Here is a 17,547-nt window from a genome sequence, read left to right on the forward strand (position 1 = left end):
ATTAATAAGCTAGAAAAAGTAAGCTGGAAAAAAATGCTATTTCACCTCAAATTATAAATTTTGTTTTAACAAAAGTTCACTATCTAAACACAGGGACTGAGAAATCTTTTGGAGCAACTACCCTTTGGCAAAGAGCAAATGCTTCTTTGTATTTGAAAAAGTTTTTATGACATATGATACAAAACTGCATATTTAATATTTGGATAAGTTTAGTCTTCAAAGTCCTACAGCATCTGATAAGTAAAATTTTAAATGAATAATAAATATTACTCAAGGAAATATCCTTGAGATGTTATAGTCTTGCCTCAATTATGAAGTCATTGACAAGTAGTAGGAGGCAAGACAAAATTGGATTTTTTGCTAGGTGTATTAGGTTAAGACCCAAAAAGGAATGAATCAACTATGCCATTATTTGTAAGCCTTGCTCTAAATTGCATTACTCTGAAACCTGAATTACAAAAATAATTATAAAAGGAATACATATCCTCAGTGTAGAAATATTGAGAAACTGACCAATTTTACCACCTTTCTCTTTTCTACTCTTTGCAGGTGGAAGAGTTGATGGGAAAATGAGCCATCCATCAGGAGTTACTGGAGGACAGCAGAAGGCATGGAGGTGTGCAGACCAGGAGTGAGTGATACACCCTGAGTGACCGACACTAGTTTGATTCTGCGTGGAACTCACTGCAGTGAGGGGGCAGACGTGCTGCCCAAATTTTGAGTTTTATCTTACACGGTCTCCGAGTTTCACGCTCCCGATCTCCTTTGCAAAAGGAATGACCTTCCAATGATTTCCATCCAATTTTTAGCAGTGCATCTTTTGAATAGCTTATTGTTTTGTCACTGATCCTCCAACAAGTCAAACAAGTGGTCTTATCTCCTTTTTCTATCTTATCCTGCCGTCTAAATTATTATTCCCATGATCATTTATTCAGTCATGCATTAAGTATAGTCTTCTTACCTGCCTATGAAAATCTTAATCAGAATCCTTCAGTGACTCCTAAAGTTCAAATGTCCTAACACAGCAGACCTCTACCTTTGTGATCTGGCCTCTCCCCAGCTCTCCAAACTTCTCTTTGGTCATTCTCGTACGCATACTGGGCTCCTATCACAAAGAAAGTCCTGTGGTTCTCCCTCTTTTCTAGCCTCTGGGCTTTATAGAGTTGTTCCTCAGTGGACATTCTTCCCTTACCCTGTGTAAGCTGTCAGGCTTCTTGTGTGCTTCTGGAGTCTGGGCAAGAATCACTCTTCCCCTGTCTTTCTTGACATGTCTTGCTAAAGGTAAGCCCTTGCTTTTTTATGCTGCCATAGTGCCCTGTCCACACTTCTGTTATAGTATTTATGTTAAATTATTAATATAAGAATCTTACTTCTACAAGAGGCAGGGGTCCACATATTCTCAGGGTGTCCATGAATCCCCTGAATTATAGGAAAAAATTTATGTAGGTTCATTTTCTGCTGGGGAGAAGATTCAGAGCTCACATCAGACTCAAAACAGAGTCCATATTTACCCTCTCAAAACCAAATTAAGAACCACTGCACTAGACTATGAGTCCCTAAGAAACAGTTAAGTTATATACTTCTTTGAATCTTTACAATTAGATGCTAATGTTTGCCAAATGAACATTTCAGTTATTATTTAGACTAGATATTTATATTAGAAGATACATAGTAATATTCAACCTTCTCTATTCATTCATATTTTTAAGTAAATAGGAAGTGTGATATAGTAAAAAGTACATTGGTCAAAAGGAAGGATATGGAAACATTTATGCCAAACTACTACTTACTAACAGTGATTATTCTTGGAAAGAGGGATGGGGTAGGGGTGGGTTGGGCTTTCAAACTTTACTTATACCCTTGTGTCTTTTTTTAAAGATTTATTTGTTTGAGAAAGAGAGAGTGTGTGTGTGAGTGGGGGGGGCACAGAAGGAGAGGGAGAGAGAATCCTCAGTCCTTGCTGAGCACGGAGCCCAACCTGGGGCTTGATCCTAGAACACTGAGATCATGACCTGAGCCAAAATCAAGAGTCGGCCACTTAACCCACAAGAGCCACCCAGGTGCCCCTATCCTCTTCAGTCTTGATCAACTTTATTTGTTTTACAATGTGTGCTTTTTAGTTTTGAAACTTAAAAATAATGTTTTAAACCATAGGACTTTCTTCTTAAGTTCATGAAACATCTAGCTTCAAATTGCAGATCTGCTCCTTATTTAGCTTTGTGCCCCTGGGAATGTTACTTACCCTTTATACACCTACATTTCCTCATCTGTAAAATGAGGATAATACTTACCTATCGCACATTGTTATCATGCCACAAAGCCTAGCATGAAGTGGGGACTCAGTAAATATTATTAAATGCAAATTTTGTTGTCCTTAAGATTTTATTTTGTTTTGTTTGCAATCTCCCAAGACATCCAAAATAGAACTCAGTGAAAATGTAGTTCATTTTTATCTCAATACTGTAAGCATTTATACATTCAGTAAAAATCTGATGTAACATGGCTAGTTTATAAGGTGGCTTTTAGCTCTGACTGCTGACTAATAAGGAATCCCATGATGTATTTGCTTGTTTTTAAACATAGAAGAGTTGGGGTGCTGGGGTGGCTGTGTTGGTTAAGCATCTGCCTTTGTCTCAGGTCATGATCCCAGGGTCCTGGGATGGAGCCCCATGTGGAGCTCCCTGCTTAGAGGGGTGTCCGCTTCTCCTGCCTCCCTCTGCCCCTCCCCCAACTCCTACGCTTGCACATGCTCTCTCTCTCAAATAAATAAATAAAATCTTTTTTAAAATATATAAATAAATAAACAGAAGAGTTACAGGATTCTTAAACAATTTATAAATGTTTAAATTTATAAATGAAGTACAGGTACTGGTTTAAACTAAGCTCTCGGTTCATCTGTGTGGTTACTAGAAACAAGTTCTTTGCGATTTTCACTCACCTCGTGGCCTGTCTCCACCAGTAGACATCACATCATGTTTTGTGAAGTCTTTCTGATTTTTCTAGAGGTTCTACAAGAAATAAAATGCCATCGATGATGATGGGTACATTGTAATTTATGCCATCCTTTGTTTTAATAATTTTATAACAAAAGGTTTTTATTGTACATTCAAGAGATTGCTGTTAAAAAAATTCCTGATCATTCAACAATACATAAAGTAAAAAGTAAAAGTTCTTGTTTCTTTTAGTCTTTTCATTTTTAAGTTACTTGGTGTTGAGTAAGCACATTCACCTTGGCATTTATATCTTTGGTTGACAAATAAAAAACAATTCCTATGTCTTTAAGAACAGCTGGAGTACTCCAACATTCAAAGCAGTTCATGTGACCCTAAAATAATGAAAGCCACAAATCTAGAAATTTTCCTAAGTATCCCACATTAAATGAAGTCACCTACTTCAAGTAACAAGTGAAATAGCTTCGTAATAGGTTTTTTTGTAGGGGCTAATTGAGGTGATCTACAGTTAAAATTAAGCAGAAACCCATTTGGAAAATACCCTACGAGTATATGATGGATGGTTTTGGGTTTTTTTGTTTTTTTGTTTTGAGAAATATACCAGGTTTCAACCCAGCTATATGTTTTATTTATTTTTCATTATTTCATTATCTGAAGCTTCTTGGGCAGTTTGGCCAAGTCACGGAATATTTCTGGCCTTCAGTTTCTTGGTCTGCATAATTGGCATAATAATAATAACAATGCAGATGTGAGGATTAAGAGAGATGAAGGCTGGGGGGGCCAGAGACTAGAACGTGGGCAGTAGGGGCACCAATAGCTTACTTAGTCGCCTTTGTCATTTTGTCAAGTTCCCCTTCTTTATCCTAAGAGAATCTATGTTTATTCCCAGCTAGCTTGATCTTTTTTTCCTCTTAACTTTACAGAGAATTTTTCTTAAAATGTTCCTTTTTGTGCTTAATGCTGCTCTTTGTCCTGAAGGAATCTAAGGGGCAATGCAAGGCCTGATTCCGGCTCTGTCAGACACTGCTCATTGCCACCCAGTATCCCTTTTTCTTTAGTAACCTAGTTTAAAAACCACACTCGCACTGAGGGCTTCAGAGGGGAGGGGGGTAGGGGATTGGAATAGGCTGGTGATGGGTATTAAGGAGGGCACATATTGTATGATGCACTGGGTGTTATATCCAAATAATGAATCATGGAACATTGCACAAAAACTGGGGATGTACTGTATGGTGACTAATATAACAAAATAAAAATTATAGAAACAAAACAAAAAAAACCCAAAAAACAAAACAAAACAAAACACCAAATTCCCCCTTCTCCTTCACAGCTAGGTGTAACCACAAGAATAGATTCTACCCATGAGATAGAAGTAGAAATAATGTGAGCAATCTCTGGGAAGTCTCAAAAGAGAGAACGCATCTTCTTCCTATTCTCCCTTCCCTCTGGTGGAACACAAATGAGATAGGTGAAGTCTGAGCAACCTTCTTGGACCAAGAGGGGTACACTAAGGATGGCAGAAGAGCAGGAGAGAAAGAACCAGGGTCTTGCACACAAGGACCTGTTCTAACAGCTCTGCACTGCCTACCTGGGGGCTTTTTTTTTTTTTTTCCCTTCAATAGGCTCCATGCCCAGTGTGGAGATTGATCTCACAATTCTGAGCTCAGGAGTCACAGGCTCTAGACTGAACCAGACTAGGTAGCCCTAGGATTTTTTTTTTTAACAAAAGAGAGAAATAAACTTCTAGCTTGTTCAAACCACTATTATTTTGCTTTCCCATCATATACAGATGAACCTGGTCCTCTAGGAAAATTTCTAGAACCAAGAAGCATTTTTAATTCTTGAAAGTTTTCCCTCCTTTGAGCCTGTGTATCCCTTCTAATAACAAATTCTCCACTCTTCAGAAGCCTCTAGAATGTCACTTCAATCATTGTTTTTACCTTTCCCCTTTGCAATACCCATATTTTGGGCATTATACACTCATTTGAGCTCTTCAGATAGGAACTTGGAAAATGGGGCCATTCTATTAGGGAAGAAAGAAGGAATTTGGCTAAAATTAAGTTTTTAGCTTTTTTGTAGATTAAAGGGAAAACAGTTCATTTCAACTGAATAAGCATTTATTAAGCATATACCATGTAAAAAGCACTGTGCCAGATGTTGGGAGAAATATGAAGATGATATTATTTCTCCTTCAAGAAGATAGACAAGTAACTGTAGCATGTGATAGACTGTAAAAAAATGCAATCAGAAAAATATAAAGTGCCTAAACTTTCAGAGGAAAGTAGATGAGTTCCAGTCATGGGGATTACAGAAAATTTCAAGAAAATAGGATTTGAAGGGCGCCTGGGTGGCTCAATTGGTTAAGTGTCTGACTTCAGCTCAGGTCAGAATCTCAGGGTCTTGGGATGGAGCCCTGCATCTGGCTCCCAGCTCAGCAGGGAGTCTGCTTGTCCCTCTGCCCCCTCCCCCACTCATGCTTGCTCTCCTTCCCAAATAAAAAAATAAAATCTTAAAAAGAAGAAGAAGATAGGATTTGAACTGGGGTTTGAACAATATGTAGAAATGGTTGGGGTGCCTGGGTGGCTCAGCTGTCTGCCTTCTGCTCAGGGCATGATCCTGGCGTTCTGGGATCTGCTTCTTCCTCTCCCACTCCCCCTGCTTGTGTTCCCTCTCTCACTGGCTGTCTCTCTCTGTCAAATAAATAAATAAAATCTTTAAATATATGTGTGTGTGTGTATATATATATATATAATGTAGAAATGGTAAAAAGAGGCTCAGCAAAGGAACAGAGGTAGAAAGTCACAAGGCATAGGTGGACTTAGGGATTCTAGGGAGCATGAAGCATAAAGTAGGAGGAAAACCTGGACTGGTTGACTGGGGACAGATACAGGACTGTGAATAACTTCTTGGGGTCCTGCTCTGCAGTAGAGAGACTACGGAGTCACTGAAAGTTTTAAACAAGGGAGTAGCCAGATCACATGTCTTTAGTAAGAAGGTGCCTCTTACAGGGGCCACTGCAAAGGGAAGCCCAGCTGCAGAGAGGCCGGTGAGTAGGCAGCTTTGTAATCCAAGTAAAAGGTAATGACGGTCTGAATTAGGGAAGCAGCTATTAGGACAGAAAGGCACAGATGGAAGCAACGTTTCAGAGGTTATTTCATGAGCTAAATGTATACTTTGCCCAGGAAAAAGATTTGGGTTGTAATTCTCAGATTCAGAAGTGAAGAATATAGTCATTAAGGAATTTTTTAATTACTCTAACTTGAACTGGGGATCTAAAAGGAGATTGAATATGCTGTAATAATAAACTTACTGGTTCTACAATTTTAGCAGAGCTTAATTTTTATTATCCTCAGATGTTAACTGGGAGTGCACAGAATAACTGGTAGATGGGGAAAGAGTATTCAAAAGTATGTTAGTGGGGCTCAGGGGTGGGGGGTGCAGTCGGTTAAGCAGCTGACTGTTGGTTTCAGCTCAGATCGTGATCTCAGGGTCACGAGATCCAGCCCTGTGTGGGGCTCTGCGCTCAGTGTGGATTCTGCTTGAGATTCTCTCTCCGTCTCCCTCTGCCCCTCCCACTTATGCTCTCTCTCTCTCTCTCTCTCTCTCCCTCCCCACTAAAATAAATCAATAAATTGGAAGGAAGGAAGGAAGGAAGGAAGGAAGGAAGGAAGGAAGGAAGGAAGGAAGGAAGAGGAAAGGGAAGGAAAAGGAAAGGAAAGGAAAGGAAAGGAAAGGAAGGAAAGGAAGGAAGGAAGGAAAGGAAGGAAGGAAGGAAGGAAAAAAGAAAGAAAAGAAAAAAAAGAAAGAAAGAAAGAAAGAAAGAAAGAAAGAGAAAGAAAGAAAAAGAAAGAAAGAAAGAAGTATCTTAGCAAAGAAATGCAACCATCTCTTCTTTCCCATTGTTCCTCCTCTGCCCAGGTATGACAATAAATAGCAGGTATTAGGGTACCTTACACAGTAAGCTTCTTGCACTTCTCCCCAATTATCCCTTTACCACCCTTATGCACCATCACTACCCACCCCACCCACCCTCACACTCCATGAGGGATCCAGTGAAAATTTAAGAGAAGGAGGAAGCTTTCTAGAGAGTCTAAGAATCTTCTATTATTTGCCTCTTCGTTGCTCACTAAAATCATGCCAGCATAGCCTGAGGAAAAATAGAAAGAGCTGGCACAGACCCGTAGAAGGACACTGTCTTCTCAGATAGCTTTGAGATAAGTAACCCTTGTCCAAAAAAATCCTGAACAGCTACTTCCTCATTCCCAGGGGATAAATTCTAGAGCCTTCCTCAAATGAAAAAAATGTGAGCATCTGATCAGCTGCCACTTTCTTTTTTTATTTTTCTATTTTAGGACAACTTAAATGGGTGTTAATACCTACTAAACTCTCTTTCTCAATAAGGGCAGGAGCAGATAACAAAATAGAAGAGTATCCTCGGCAAAATTTAGCAATTTATGGTTTAGTTCATCTTATCTGGGGCACTGAAAGCACCTTCCAACTAAAATAATGAGGATTTTTTTCTTCCATGGTTCCCAAGGTGATTTCTGGCACTCTTGAAAGCACAGGTGATTAATCAAGTCATTGGGGACAAGCAGCAGTGATGTGATTGTTGAACTATGGGTATTGATCAAGCTGTCTTCATTGTCCTGTAGTGTGTGTGTGTGTGTGTGTATGTTGGGAGATGGTCAGTGGGAGAATCAGTACTTTCAGCATTGTCCCTGAGAGAAGATTAGCAGGAATTATTAAATATTCTTTCATTTTCTAAAAATCCAAAAACTGAGAAAAATACTGAGCAAACTCATACTCCAGTCCCTAAACTCAAAATCAGAAGTTTCCTAATCTGGGGTCCACAGATTAAAATTCAGACCATATGCAAATCGCCTAACATTTTTTATTTTACAATTCTTTTTTCAGAGAGGAAGGAAGAAAGGAAGACTTTTTGTGTGCCCATTGTTTGGAGTTTTCTAGTTTACCACTATGTTGATATTCACTCTTATATACAGAGAAGAGAGAGAAGGAAGAAGGGGGAATAAAGAGAAACCAGGAGTCTCATCAATTCTGTCCCAAATCAAATCAACCAAATATATGTGAAATTTGTACAAGGTATTTATCTGTTAACTTTTATATTGTATTTGTATTAGAAGTTAACAATAGTATGATCAACTTCCTTTCAAAAGCCTCTGAGGTTTCAAACTGGTTTAGGTGGCATTTTCAGCGTCCATGGTATTAACAAAAATGTAGATGTTAATTAAATACAGAGAAACTGTTTAGAATAACCATGTGTCAAAAAACTTATTTCTCTAGTATAAATTTCTGATCATTTATGTTAAATCCTTCGGAAGTACCTTCAGTGAAATGGTTATACCATTTCCAGCTGTACAATTTTATATTGAAAGCAGCTATTTAAAAAGACAAAGGGTAATAAAAGACATATTTTTATATTTTCAGAATTCTAGTTTCAGCATATGAAAACCCATATGATTCCAGTACTAATTATAATGCTATAATGATATAGAATGCTATTCTTGCGTAAGAATAGAAAAATTTCAAGTGAAACCCGATTCTTCTCATCATGCTCCCAAAACCCCACAAAGAGTTTAGAATAAAGTTTCACTAATGTCCTTGTGTAATTAATCAGCACACATTATTCTGTACATAGTGGAGTGAACTCTGATAGAATCCTCTGTCTCTTTTCTTTGTTACAAAAGGCATTCCTAATCTTTTTTATTCTTTATTCTTCATCCCAAAGAGGTATAAACATTTTGGATTTATCTGCCTTGTAAATCAAGAAACCCGTCATCTTTTCTTTAAGATTGCTCTCAAAATGCAATTCCACTTCAAATTAATATGTAAACATTCAACACTCTTCAGTCCCCAAACATTTCATTAGTTGACAACTTGCAAAGACAGATTATGATATAATTTAAAAATTAAGCAAGAAAAATAAATGAATATTTTATAAATTGTTATAAATTTTAAATAGTTATTTCTTTAAATGGCTACCTTAAATAAATGTCAGCATGTTTTGAATCTAAATTAGTAAGGATATATGGGATTTCTTCTTTTATGAAAATATTTCCCCTGTCAATGCCTTTCAAAGCACATAAGAGCACACACTTACCCCATGTTGCTTGCTGTGGTTATATCATCCTCAGATCAAGGCTTATCTGGATTCTAAATTAATTTAAAGGTTATATTAAAAAAAAAAAAAGCAGGAGAGGTTTGACTTCCCCGGAAACGAGATTGTCATATGCTAAGTAGGCTTTTAAATGAGGAAAACTAGTGTCTCTTCTAATTATATAAGCTTCAGGTCAAATTCTAGCATCAACTAATCAACTGAACTGGATTTACTTTCAAGGAGTAAAAGAAAGAAAACTGTTTAAAAGGAATGACTTTGTTATCTTAGAAAACTGGAAACTTGAGCATTAAAAAGTTATTTCTATATCAGTAAAAAGCTAAAGATTTTAAAAGCAAAGTATTTATCTTGTTACCTTAAATACTTTTAAAGAAAAATATTGGGAAAAATTTAGTTTGTAGTAAAACAGATATTTTTCTATATTTTCCAGAAGTTTTGAAATTGCTGTATATGTCCTGGTCCCTGAAAACATCCTCTCACTTTATCTTAATTTGTATAAATTCCAGGACAATAATATTTAATTCCAAAACATGCCAATTAGTGCTAATCAACAAATCCCAAAGTGTCTAATTTTAAAAATGTATCTTTGAACAGTTAAAGATAGGGTCTTTTGAAATTAAATACATAATCTGTGATTATGAGAAACTAACAAAAATACCATTTTTATTTCTATTTTAAAAGACATTTCAACCCAGATTTATAGTAGTACAACAGAAATTTTTAAAAATTTAGCAATGATATATTGAAAAGTATAAATTTCCACAAGATTTTGAATGAATAAATATGGAAGTTACTGTTTACAGCATTTTTTGGTCATTTTCAGAAAAATAGTTTCAGCAAGCACTCAGGTCTTTATTGTAATTTTAATATGTAACTGTCATGTATTCTTCTGGTAATTTTTAAACTGTATTATCCAGAAGGTAAAAAAGCTTCCTTGGCATAGAATACATGAGGACACATAGATCTACTTTTTTTTTTTTTTTAAAGATTTTATTTATTTATTCGACAGAGATAGAGACAGCCAGCTAGAGAGGGAACACAAGCAGGGGGAGTGGGAGAGGAAGAAGCAGGCTCATAGCGGAGGAGCCTGATGTGGGGCTCGATCCCATAACGCCAGGATCACGCCCTGAGCCCCAGGCAGACGCTTAACCGCTGTACCATCCAGGCGCCCCCATAGATCTACTTTTTAAAAAATTGAAATATAATTCACATACAACACATAAAAATTGCCCTCTTATTGTGAATAATTCAGTGGCTTTTAGTATTCACAAGGTTGTGCGACCATCAGCACTAATTCTAGAATATTTCCATCACCCTAAAAAGAAACTCCATGCCTCCCAGTTCCTCCCTCCCATGGCAACCCTTCATCTACTTCCTGTATCTATGGATTTACCTATTCTGGACCTTTCATATAAAGGCCATACAATATGTGGCCAAAATTTTGCAACCTGCTTCTTTTACCTAGTATAATGTTTTCAAGGCTCATTCATTTTGTAACATGTGTCAGTATTTCATTCCTTTTTATGGCTGAAAAAATATATATGGCTGAATATGTATCCATATATACCACATTTTGTTTATCCATTCATCAGTTGATGGACATTTGGGTTGTGTCTAATATTGAGCTATTATGAATAATGCTGCCATGAACATTCCCATACAGGTCAATTTATTTGGGGGACATAGTTAGGAATTGCTGGGTCATACGATAATCGTATGTCTGACTTTTTGAAAAACTGTTCCATAGCGGCTGTACCATTTTATATTCCCACCAGAAATGTTGGCAGTTTCCAATTTCTCCCTATCATTGCCAATCTTTGTTATTGTCTGTCTTTTTTAATATAGCCATCTGAATGATTGTGAAGTGCTAATTGTAGGTTTAATTTGCATTTTCCTAAAGAGTAATGATTTCATTTGTTTATTAGACATTTGCATATCTTTTTTGAAGACATGTCTGTTCAATCCTTTGCCCATTTTTTAATCGGGTTGTATTTTTATTTATATGTATTTACATATGAGTTCTTTATATACTCTGGAATCTAAATCTGTATCAGATATATGATTGGTAAATATTTTCTCCCATTCTATGGATTCTTTTCGTTTCCTTGATAATTCCCTTTAACACACAGATACGCTTTTTAAAGATGATAAAACTCAGGCACAGGATTGGAAATTGACTTTGCCAAGATTTAGATAGCTCTGCTGTGTTTATTAAATGAAACACATAATTTATTTTTTTTTTTGAAAAGATTTATTTTTGAGAGCAGGCATGCATGAGAGCAGGGGTAGAGGCAGAGGGAGAGAGAATCTTAAGCAGGCTTCACACCCAGAGCAGAGCCTGATGCTGGGCTCTATCTTATGACCCTGCGATCATGACCTAAGCCAAAATCAAGAGTTGGACACTCAACCGACTGAGCCATCCAGGCATCCCACATAATTTATTTTAAACTAATTATAAGATGATGAAAATAAAGTTCAAAAAGGCGTTGAGAGATGGTTTTATTGGCAAAATTATGATATAGAGGTAGTATATGAAGTTATTTCAGATGACTAAGTTTTTCTCATAACTAAAAGGTTCAGTTACCACATTGAAACTTTAATGCAGAATATACTACATGTGGAGCTTTAGTTTCAGGCCCGGAGCAGCAGTGAAGTGAAAGTTACCACACCATTCTAGTCCTTGGATATCAGTATATTGTCCTTCACCTTCCACCCTGCAATAGTAGAAAATAGTAGAAAAATAAATTTGTTCATTAACCAAGACCAAGAATGTACAGTCCAGGTATACGATTGTCTAGCATATTATTCTCTATGCCTGAAGAATTATAACTTTCCACTTTCAAACTTTGATTTAAAATTCAGCATCATAAAAATAAAATAAAAAAATAAAGTAAAATAAAATTCAGCATCCTGCTTTCATATCCTACCAAAACCATTATTCCAAACAAACATTGTTATTATACAAATTTTGGTGTCCAAGATTTTAGGATCACATACACTAAGTTTACACAAAACCAAAACAATCAGTTAAAAAATGAAAAGTTCATATTAGTTCATTCATTTATTCAACAAATATTTATTGACCATCAACTATGTGTGAGATGCTGTGTTCTATGGGGGGGTTTTCTTGGACTCTTGGGAGCAGTGAAAATGTACTTCACATAAACAGACAGATCTTTATGCCATGGGTTAGATTTTTTCCTTTCATTAACAACAGTGGAAAAAGTGTGTGTTATCAGCACGGACTTGGGACTCAAAAAAGGTGAACACTTTTCTGCCCTCTTCAAAATGTATTTATATCAACCACTTCATAACAATTAGGTTGCATCTTCAATTCTGGAAATAAAGGATATTTATAAATGAACATGAACCTCTGGATGACATGGTATGGTATTCAGTGTGAAGATTAAGCTTGTAAAAGTGTGCTTTTGTTTCATTTCACTTTTATTTTTCCTTCAAGCATAAGCTCAGAAAGGACAACATTGAGTACACTTCTACAGTTTGAAAACTAATTTTGCTTACATTTTAAAAATTAGCTTAGTAAGAATACATACATATATCATGTCAAAATCCAATAAACAATTATGATATTATCCCCCAAGGCTGCTTTTTAAAAAATTTATCAGGATAGGGGTGCCTGGGTGGCTCAGTTTGGTTAAGCATCCAGCTCTTGATTTCAGCTCAGGTCATGGCCTCAAGGATGTGAGATGGAGCCCGGGGTCAGGCTCCATGCTGTGTGTGGAGCCTGCTTAAGATTCTCTCTCTCCCTCTCCTTCTACCCCTCCCTCCCTCTCTAAAATTAAGGGGGAAAAAAAGTTTATCAGGATATTTCAAGTGAAAGGAATTTTTGGCCTAAATTTTCTCAATGATTGTGACAAGCATTCCATTTCCAAGCTGATGGCAAAAAGTTCTATAACAATAGGAGAAGTAAGAGGAAATAAATGAAAAGTCTAATAGATTATCAACAAGAATATTTTCTTTTGGAAGCTCTTGATGGTCTTAGCCTCTCTTTATAACATTTCCCCCCCAAAATAACCCAACAATTCTTTTTTTTTTTTAACAGAGAGGGAGGGAGAGAGGTGGGGGTGGGGCAGAGGGAGAGAGAGAATCTTAAGCAGCCTCCACACCCAGCTCAGAGCTCAATGCAGGGCTCAATCTCATGACCCTGAGATCATGACCTAAGTTGAAATCAAGAGTCAATGCTTAACCAACTGAGCCACCCAGGTGCCCCTAATCCAACAATTCTTTAAAAATATATTCTAAATATATTTTAATGAAATATATCACAAAAGAATATTTAGCATTGACTAAATATAATATTTAAGCAAACAGGCCTGAAAAGAACCTTTTAGAACTACAATGACTTTTTATTTTAAGCCTACCTATTTTCATTGAAGTTTCCACTATACTTTGCCCCATTTGGGAATGTATAAGTCCCCAATCCATGAAACATATTGTCCTTAAAGTGTCCTTCATACACTGCTCCCGAAAAATGCTCAAGTCTTCCAAAACCATTCATCTGTTTGTAACAAAGGAAATTACCTCAGTAACTAACATTCAGTTTCCTTAGAATACTATATATACACACCCATATATATATATATGTAGTCTATCATCCACTTAGTTATTATTTAATCTATCATTTATCACCCTTTATTTCCACAAAAATAAGATAACATTTACCATTTCTCATTGTCCTTCAAATGCATCTCTCTCTGAAGCCCACCAAGTCAAATGTTCCTGATCTGGGGCATTTGAACATCTAAGGGGTCCATGATGATGATAATAGGGTCCTCAAGATATCTTGAATATATCAAAAATCTTAAAGGACAACCAGCTTAGTTAGCCCAGGAAACAGTACAAAGAAGTTGTTCGGAACAAAAATTTGTATTCAAGCACACCTGTGTCCACATCTGGTTTCATCACTCACTGGGCAAGAAACCTGAGCCTGATTTCCCTCATTTGTAAAATAGGAGCATTAATGGTACCTACCTCATGAGGTGCTGTGAGTATCAAAGGAGTAAATTATGTAATGCATTTAGTTTTACTCAGTGAATAGGAGATGAGAAAGATGATAATAAAGATGACAGGGAGCCTGGCTGGCTCAGTCAGAGGATCATGCAACTCTTGATCTCAGTGGAGGGGGTGGGGGCACGTTGGGTGTAGAGATTAAAGAAAACTTAAAAAAAAAAGATGACAAACCCTCTATGACTTTAATATCACTTCTATATTCATATCAGTTATTTTTATTGTATAGTCTACTCACATGTGTTTTTCATTAATGGTGAAAGGCCAGGAATCATTTAAGCGATAGGTTTACTTATCCACTGTCAATATTACAACAACAATAATACCTTGTCATCTTTCCAGCTTCCTGTGTAGACAATCCCATTAGGAGTGGTATGAATACCTATTCCATTTCTCTCAAAGATTCCAGAAGATGTTCTTGTACAGTCACCATCTAAACAAGAGAGAAATATATTGTAATCCATTATGAATGGGAACCTTGTTTGACTAGGTAGGTAATAAAGTATTTACGTTCAGGCCTAATCACAACTGCACCCCTGTGGGTCTTTTTGGCTCCCTAGCATTAAAACCAATGAGGCCAGAGATAAGGTGCTCCATGGACTTAGAAGGCCTTGTTTTTGTTTTTAAGTTTGTTTGTTTGTTTATTCATTCATTTAAGTAATTTCTGCATCCATCATGGGGCTTGAACTCATGACCCCAAGATCAAGAGTTGTATGCTCTTCTGACTGAGCCAGACAGGCGCCTCTTAGAAGATCATGTAACCATTAAAACACACCAGCCAGGAAGACAGACAGATCCCATACATAGGTTTCCAAGGCATACTGTCTAGACTTAAATTAGAGTTTAAATTTAAAATCCATCTATTGGCATTTCTATGTCATTTTATTTAAAGGAGTTAATATCCCAGTAGTAGTTTAACAAAATTTACAGTCTCATTTTTTTTACTCTTACGCTATTTAATTTTAGTCTAGATAGAAAAAGTAATTGAAGTCTATGCTTACCATACTTGTCTCCATTTGGAAATATAAAGTTAATCTTATACACTTCAGCAGCTGTTTTAAAAGATTTAAGAAAAGTCACATAAACGTAAATATTTTTATGTGGGAAGACCTGTAACAAATGTGCTTTAAGAGCTAACCAAACTGACTCACTTCATATGATCACAAGCATATCATGATTACTTGGCATTTCCATTGTCTAGTGTAGGGTCCTGGGGAGATGAATAACTTTGTCTAGATGATCTATTTTTATTTATTTCTTTATTATAATAGCTTTTTAAATATATAATTCACATATCACAAAACTTACCCTTTAAAAGTATACAATTCAATGGTTTTTTTAAGCATATTCAGAGGTATACAACTATCACCACAATCTAATTCTAGAATATTAGCAGTTAGTCTTCATTCCCCTAATTTTGACTCCCACCTCTTCTCTACCCCCAGCCCCACCTCACCCTAGCTCCTGGCAACCACTAATCTACGTTCTGTCTCTATGGGTTTGCCTATTCTGGCCATTTCCTATAAGTGGAGTCACACAGTATGTGGTCCTTTATAATTGGCTTCTTTTACTTAGCATAATGTTCTTAAGGTTCATCCATGTTGTAGTGTGTAGCAGTACTTCATCCCTTTTACCACCAAATAATAGTTCACTGTACAGAAATAAGTTTGTTTATCCATTCATCAACTGGTGGACAGCTGGGTTGTTTCCAGTTTGGGCTGCTATGAAGAACATTGCCGTGGACATTCATGTATAAGTTTTTGTGTAGATATATGTTTTTTTATTTTCTCATGGGTAGCCTATATGACCTATGGATGCCCTCACAGAGGTAAAGTGGAGTGAGGAATTGGCAGAAGGAGGGAATAGAAAATAAAGACAGTAAATGATAGTGGGGAGAGGTAGGGGTGACGCTGTCTAGACAGAATGAGATTGGAATGGGGGCCAGGTCAAAAGAAAGGACTGAGGGAAACTATGCCTGAAAGCCCTGGGGCATTTAGTGGACCAAACCGTTAAAAATTTCTTCCCCCAATGCCAAAGAAAACATATATAGAGAGAAGGTAAGCAAATTCTAACTTCTGGGACAATAGAGTCTACCAGAATGTTACTCAAAGTGTGGCTCGTGGCTCAGAATTATTTGGGATGCTTGCAAGTTCCTATACTACTGAATCAGAATCTCTATGGGTGGGGCAAGAGAACTGACATTTTTACTTAAAAATTAATTTAGGTGCCAATTGATAAAGACTGGAGGCTCATCCCCTTTGAGAAAATATAACACAATAGGTAGAAGACTTAAAAATACTGTAACATCCTCAGAGAGAAAGGTATAGTATCCTTGAGACAGAAATAGATGGTTATGAAAAGGAATCAATTAGCAAGCTAGGAAATGAATAACATAATTGGTGTAATGACTGAATAGCATAATGGACACAACTGAAAAGTAAATCGGTGAACTGGAATACAAAGTTGCAAATTTTTCCCAGGAAAAAGGCACAAAGAAAAAGACAGGTATCACTTGGGCAAAGCCTTTCTTATCTCCCCTCACCCCCAGACTCGTCTAGAAGTCTCCATAGCACTCTGGGCTGATCCCTACTATAGTAGTTAGAACCCTGTAAAATAACTCTTTTATGCTGGAATCCCTAATCACAATAACCAGCTCGTCTAGGTCGGGGATCAGGGATTAGTCAAATCTTTTTTTTTCTCACTCTAGTGTCCAGCATAGTACTTAGTGGTAGGTGCTTAGTACTTGTAGGTAGGAACTGAATGTCTAGCGAACGAACGGCGCTTGGGAAGCAATCTTTAAATGCTTATTAAGCAGGGTACTTAAGTTGATCATACAATAAACCAAACTTTTCAAATGCCCTTAAATGGTTCCACGTTTGAAACTGTGTAATGTTAGAGCGAGAGGGAACATAAGAGACGGAGACTATCTGGCACCATAGAGGAAACAAACCCAGAGAGGATGGCATTTGCCTAAGATGTCATAACAGCAAATCGACGGCCGAAACAGAGCTGGAATCCAGATGTTCTGATTGCCAGGCCGGGGGGGGGGGCGCTCTCCGTGTCTCCACGTCATCCCCAGTGTAGACGATCAGGAAATAAGTCCCAGCCACACAGGAGCTACCAGTGGCCACGCTCTGGCTTAATGAGCGTTCTACGTAGAGGTGACCTTCCCGGCTCAGGGCATTGGGAGAAGGGGCACTCACTTGACAGAGGTGTGTTGCAGATACTTTCTTGACTCTGGGGTTCCTCCTGGGCCGCCAGCTCTATGGCACTGAGGGAAAGAAGCGCTAACTCCGCGCAGGGCGCGACTCGGTTGCCGGAGCGACGAGGCACCTCTCACCCGGAAGCGAATATGCGAGGGGCCGAAGCTGAGCCAATCGGAAGGCAGCAGGCTGTGCTGCTGCAGCTGGGCCGCTTCGGAGCCGCTCCAGG

At 37.4% G+C, this 17,547-nt stretch overlaps 2 protein-coding genes across 4 annotated transcripts in view; one reads left to right on the forward strand and one right to left on the reverse strand.

Annotated features, from left to right (window-relative positions):
* Nucleotides 1–11,469: 11,469 nt before the first annotated feature.
* MORN2 (MORN repeat containing 2) lies at nucleotides 11,470–17,446 on the reverse strand. 2 transcript variants are annotated; one of them, XM_002924048.4, is made up of 5 exons: nucleotides 17,319–17,446; nucleotides 15,117–15,167; nucleotides 14,442–14,548; nucleotides 13,470–13,606; nucleotides 11,470–11,801 (listed from the first exon to the last, which is right to left on the reverse strand). In XM_002924048.4, exons 4-5 carry the CDS (start codon nucleotides 13,604–13,606, stop codon nucleotides 11,699–11,701), a joined length of 240 nt encoding a protein of 79 aa, XP_002924094.1. In that variant the 5' UTR covers nucleotides 14,442–14,548; nucleotides 15,117–15,167; nucleotides 17,319–17,446; the 3' UTR covers nucleotides 11,470–11,698. The 2 variants fall into 2 exon arrangements, with proteins under 2 accessions (XP_002924094.1, XP_011229110.1); XM_011230808.3 differs by lacking the exon at nucleotides 15,117–15,167 and having other exon boundaries at nucleotides 17,319–17,442.
* DHX57 (DExH-box helicase 57) overlaps nucleotides 17,303–17,547 on the forward strand; it is a 66,366-nt gene continuing 66,121 nt past the window's right edge. For both annotated transcript variants that reach the window (XM_034659632.1, XM_034659635.1), the window contains exon 1: nucleotides 17,303–17,546. The gene's annotated coding sequence lies outside the window, so the exon portion shown is untranslated. The remainder of the gene's footprint in view (nucleotide 17,547) is intronic.

This window comes from Ailuropoda melanoleuca, chromosome 4 (assembly GCF_002007445.2).
Source record: "Ailuropoda melanoleuca isolate Jingjing chromosome 4, ASM200744v2, whole genome shotgun sequence".
Classification (NCBI taxonomy): Eukaryota; Metazoa; Chordata; class Mammalia; order Carnivora; family Ursidae; genus Ailuropoda; species Ailuropoda melanoleuca.

Coding starts and splice junctions, on each gene's coding strand:
- MORN2 (XM_002924048.4), bottom strand. CDS start 13,606: ATGAATGGTTTTGGAAGACTTGAGCATTTTTCGGGAGCAGTGTATGAA. Junction 11,802..13,469: donor GGAAACTTCAATGAAAATAG/GTAGGCTTAAAA, acceptor CTACTATTGCAG/GGTGGAAGGTGAAGGACAAT.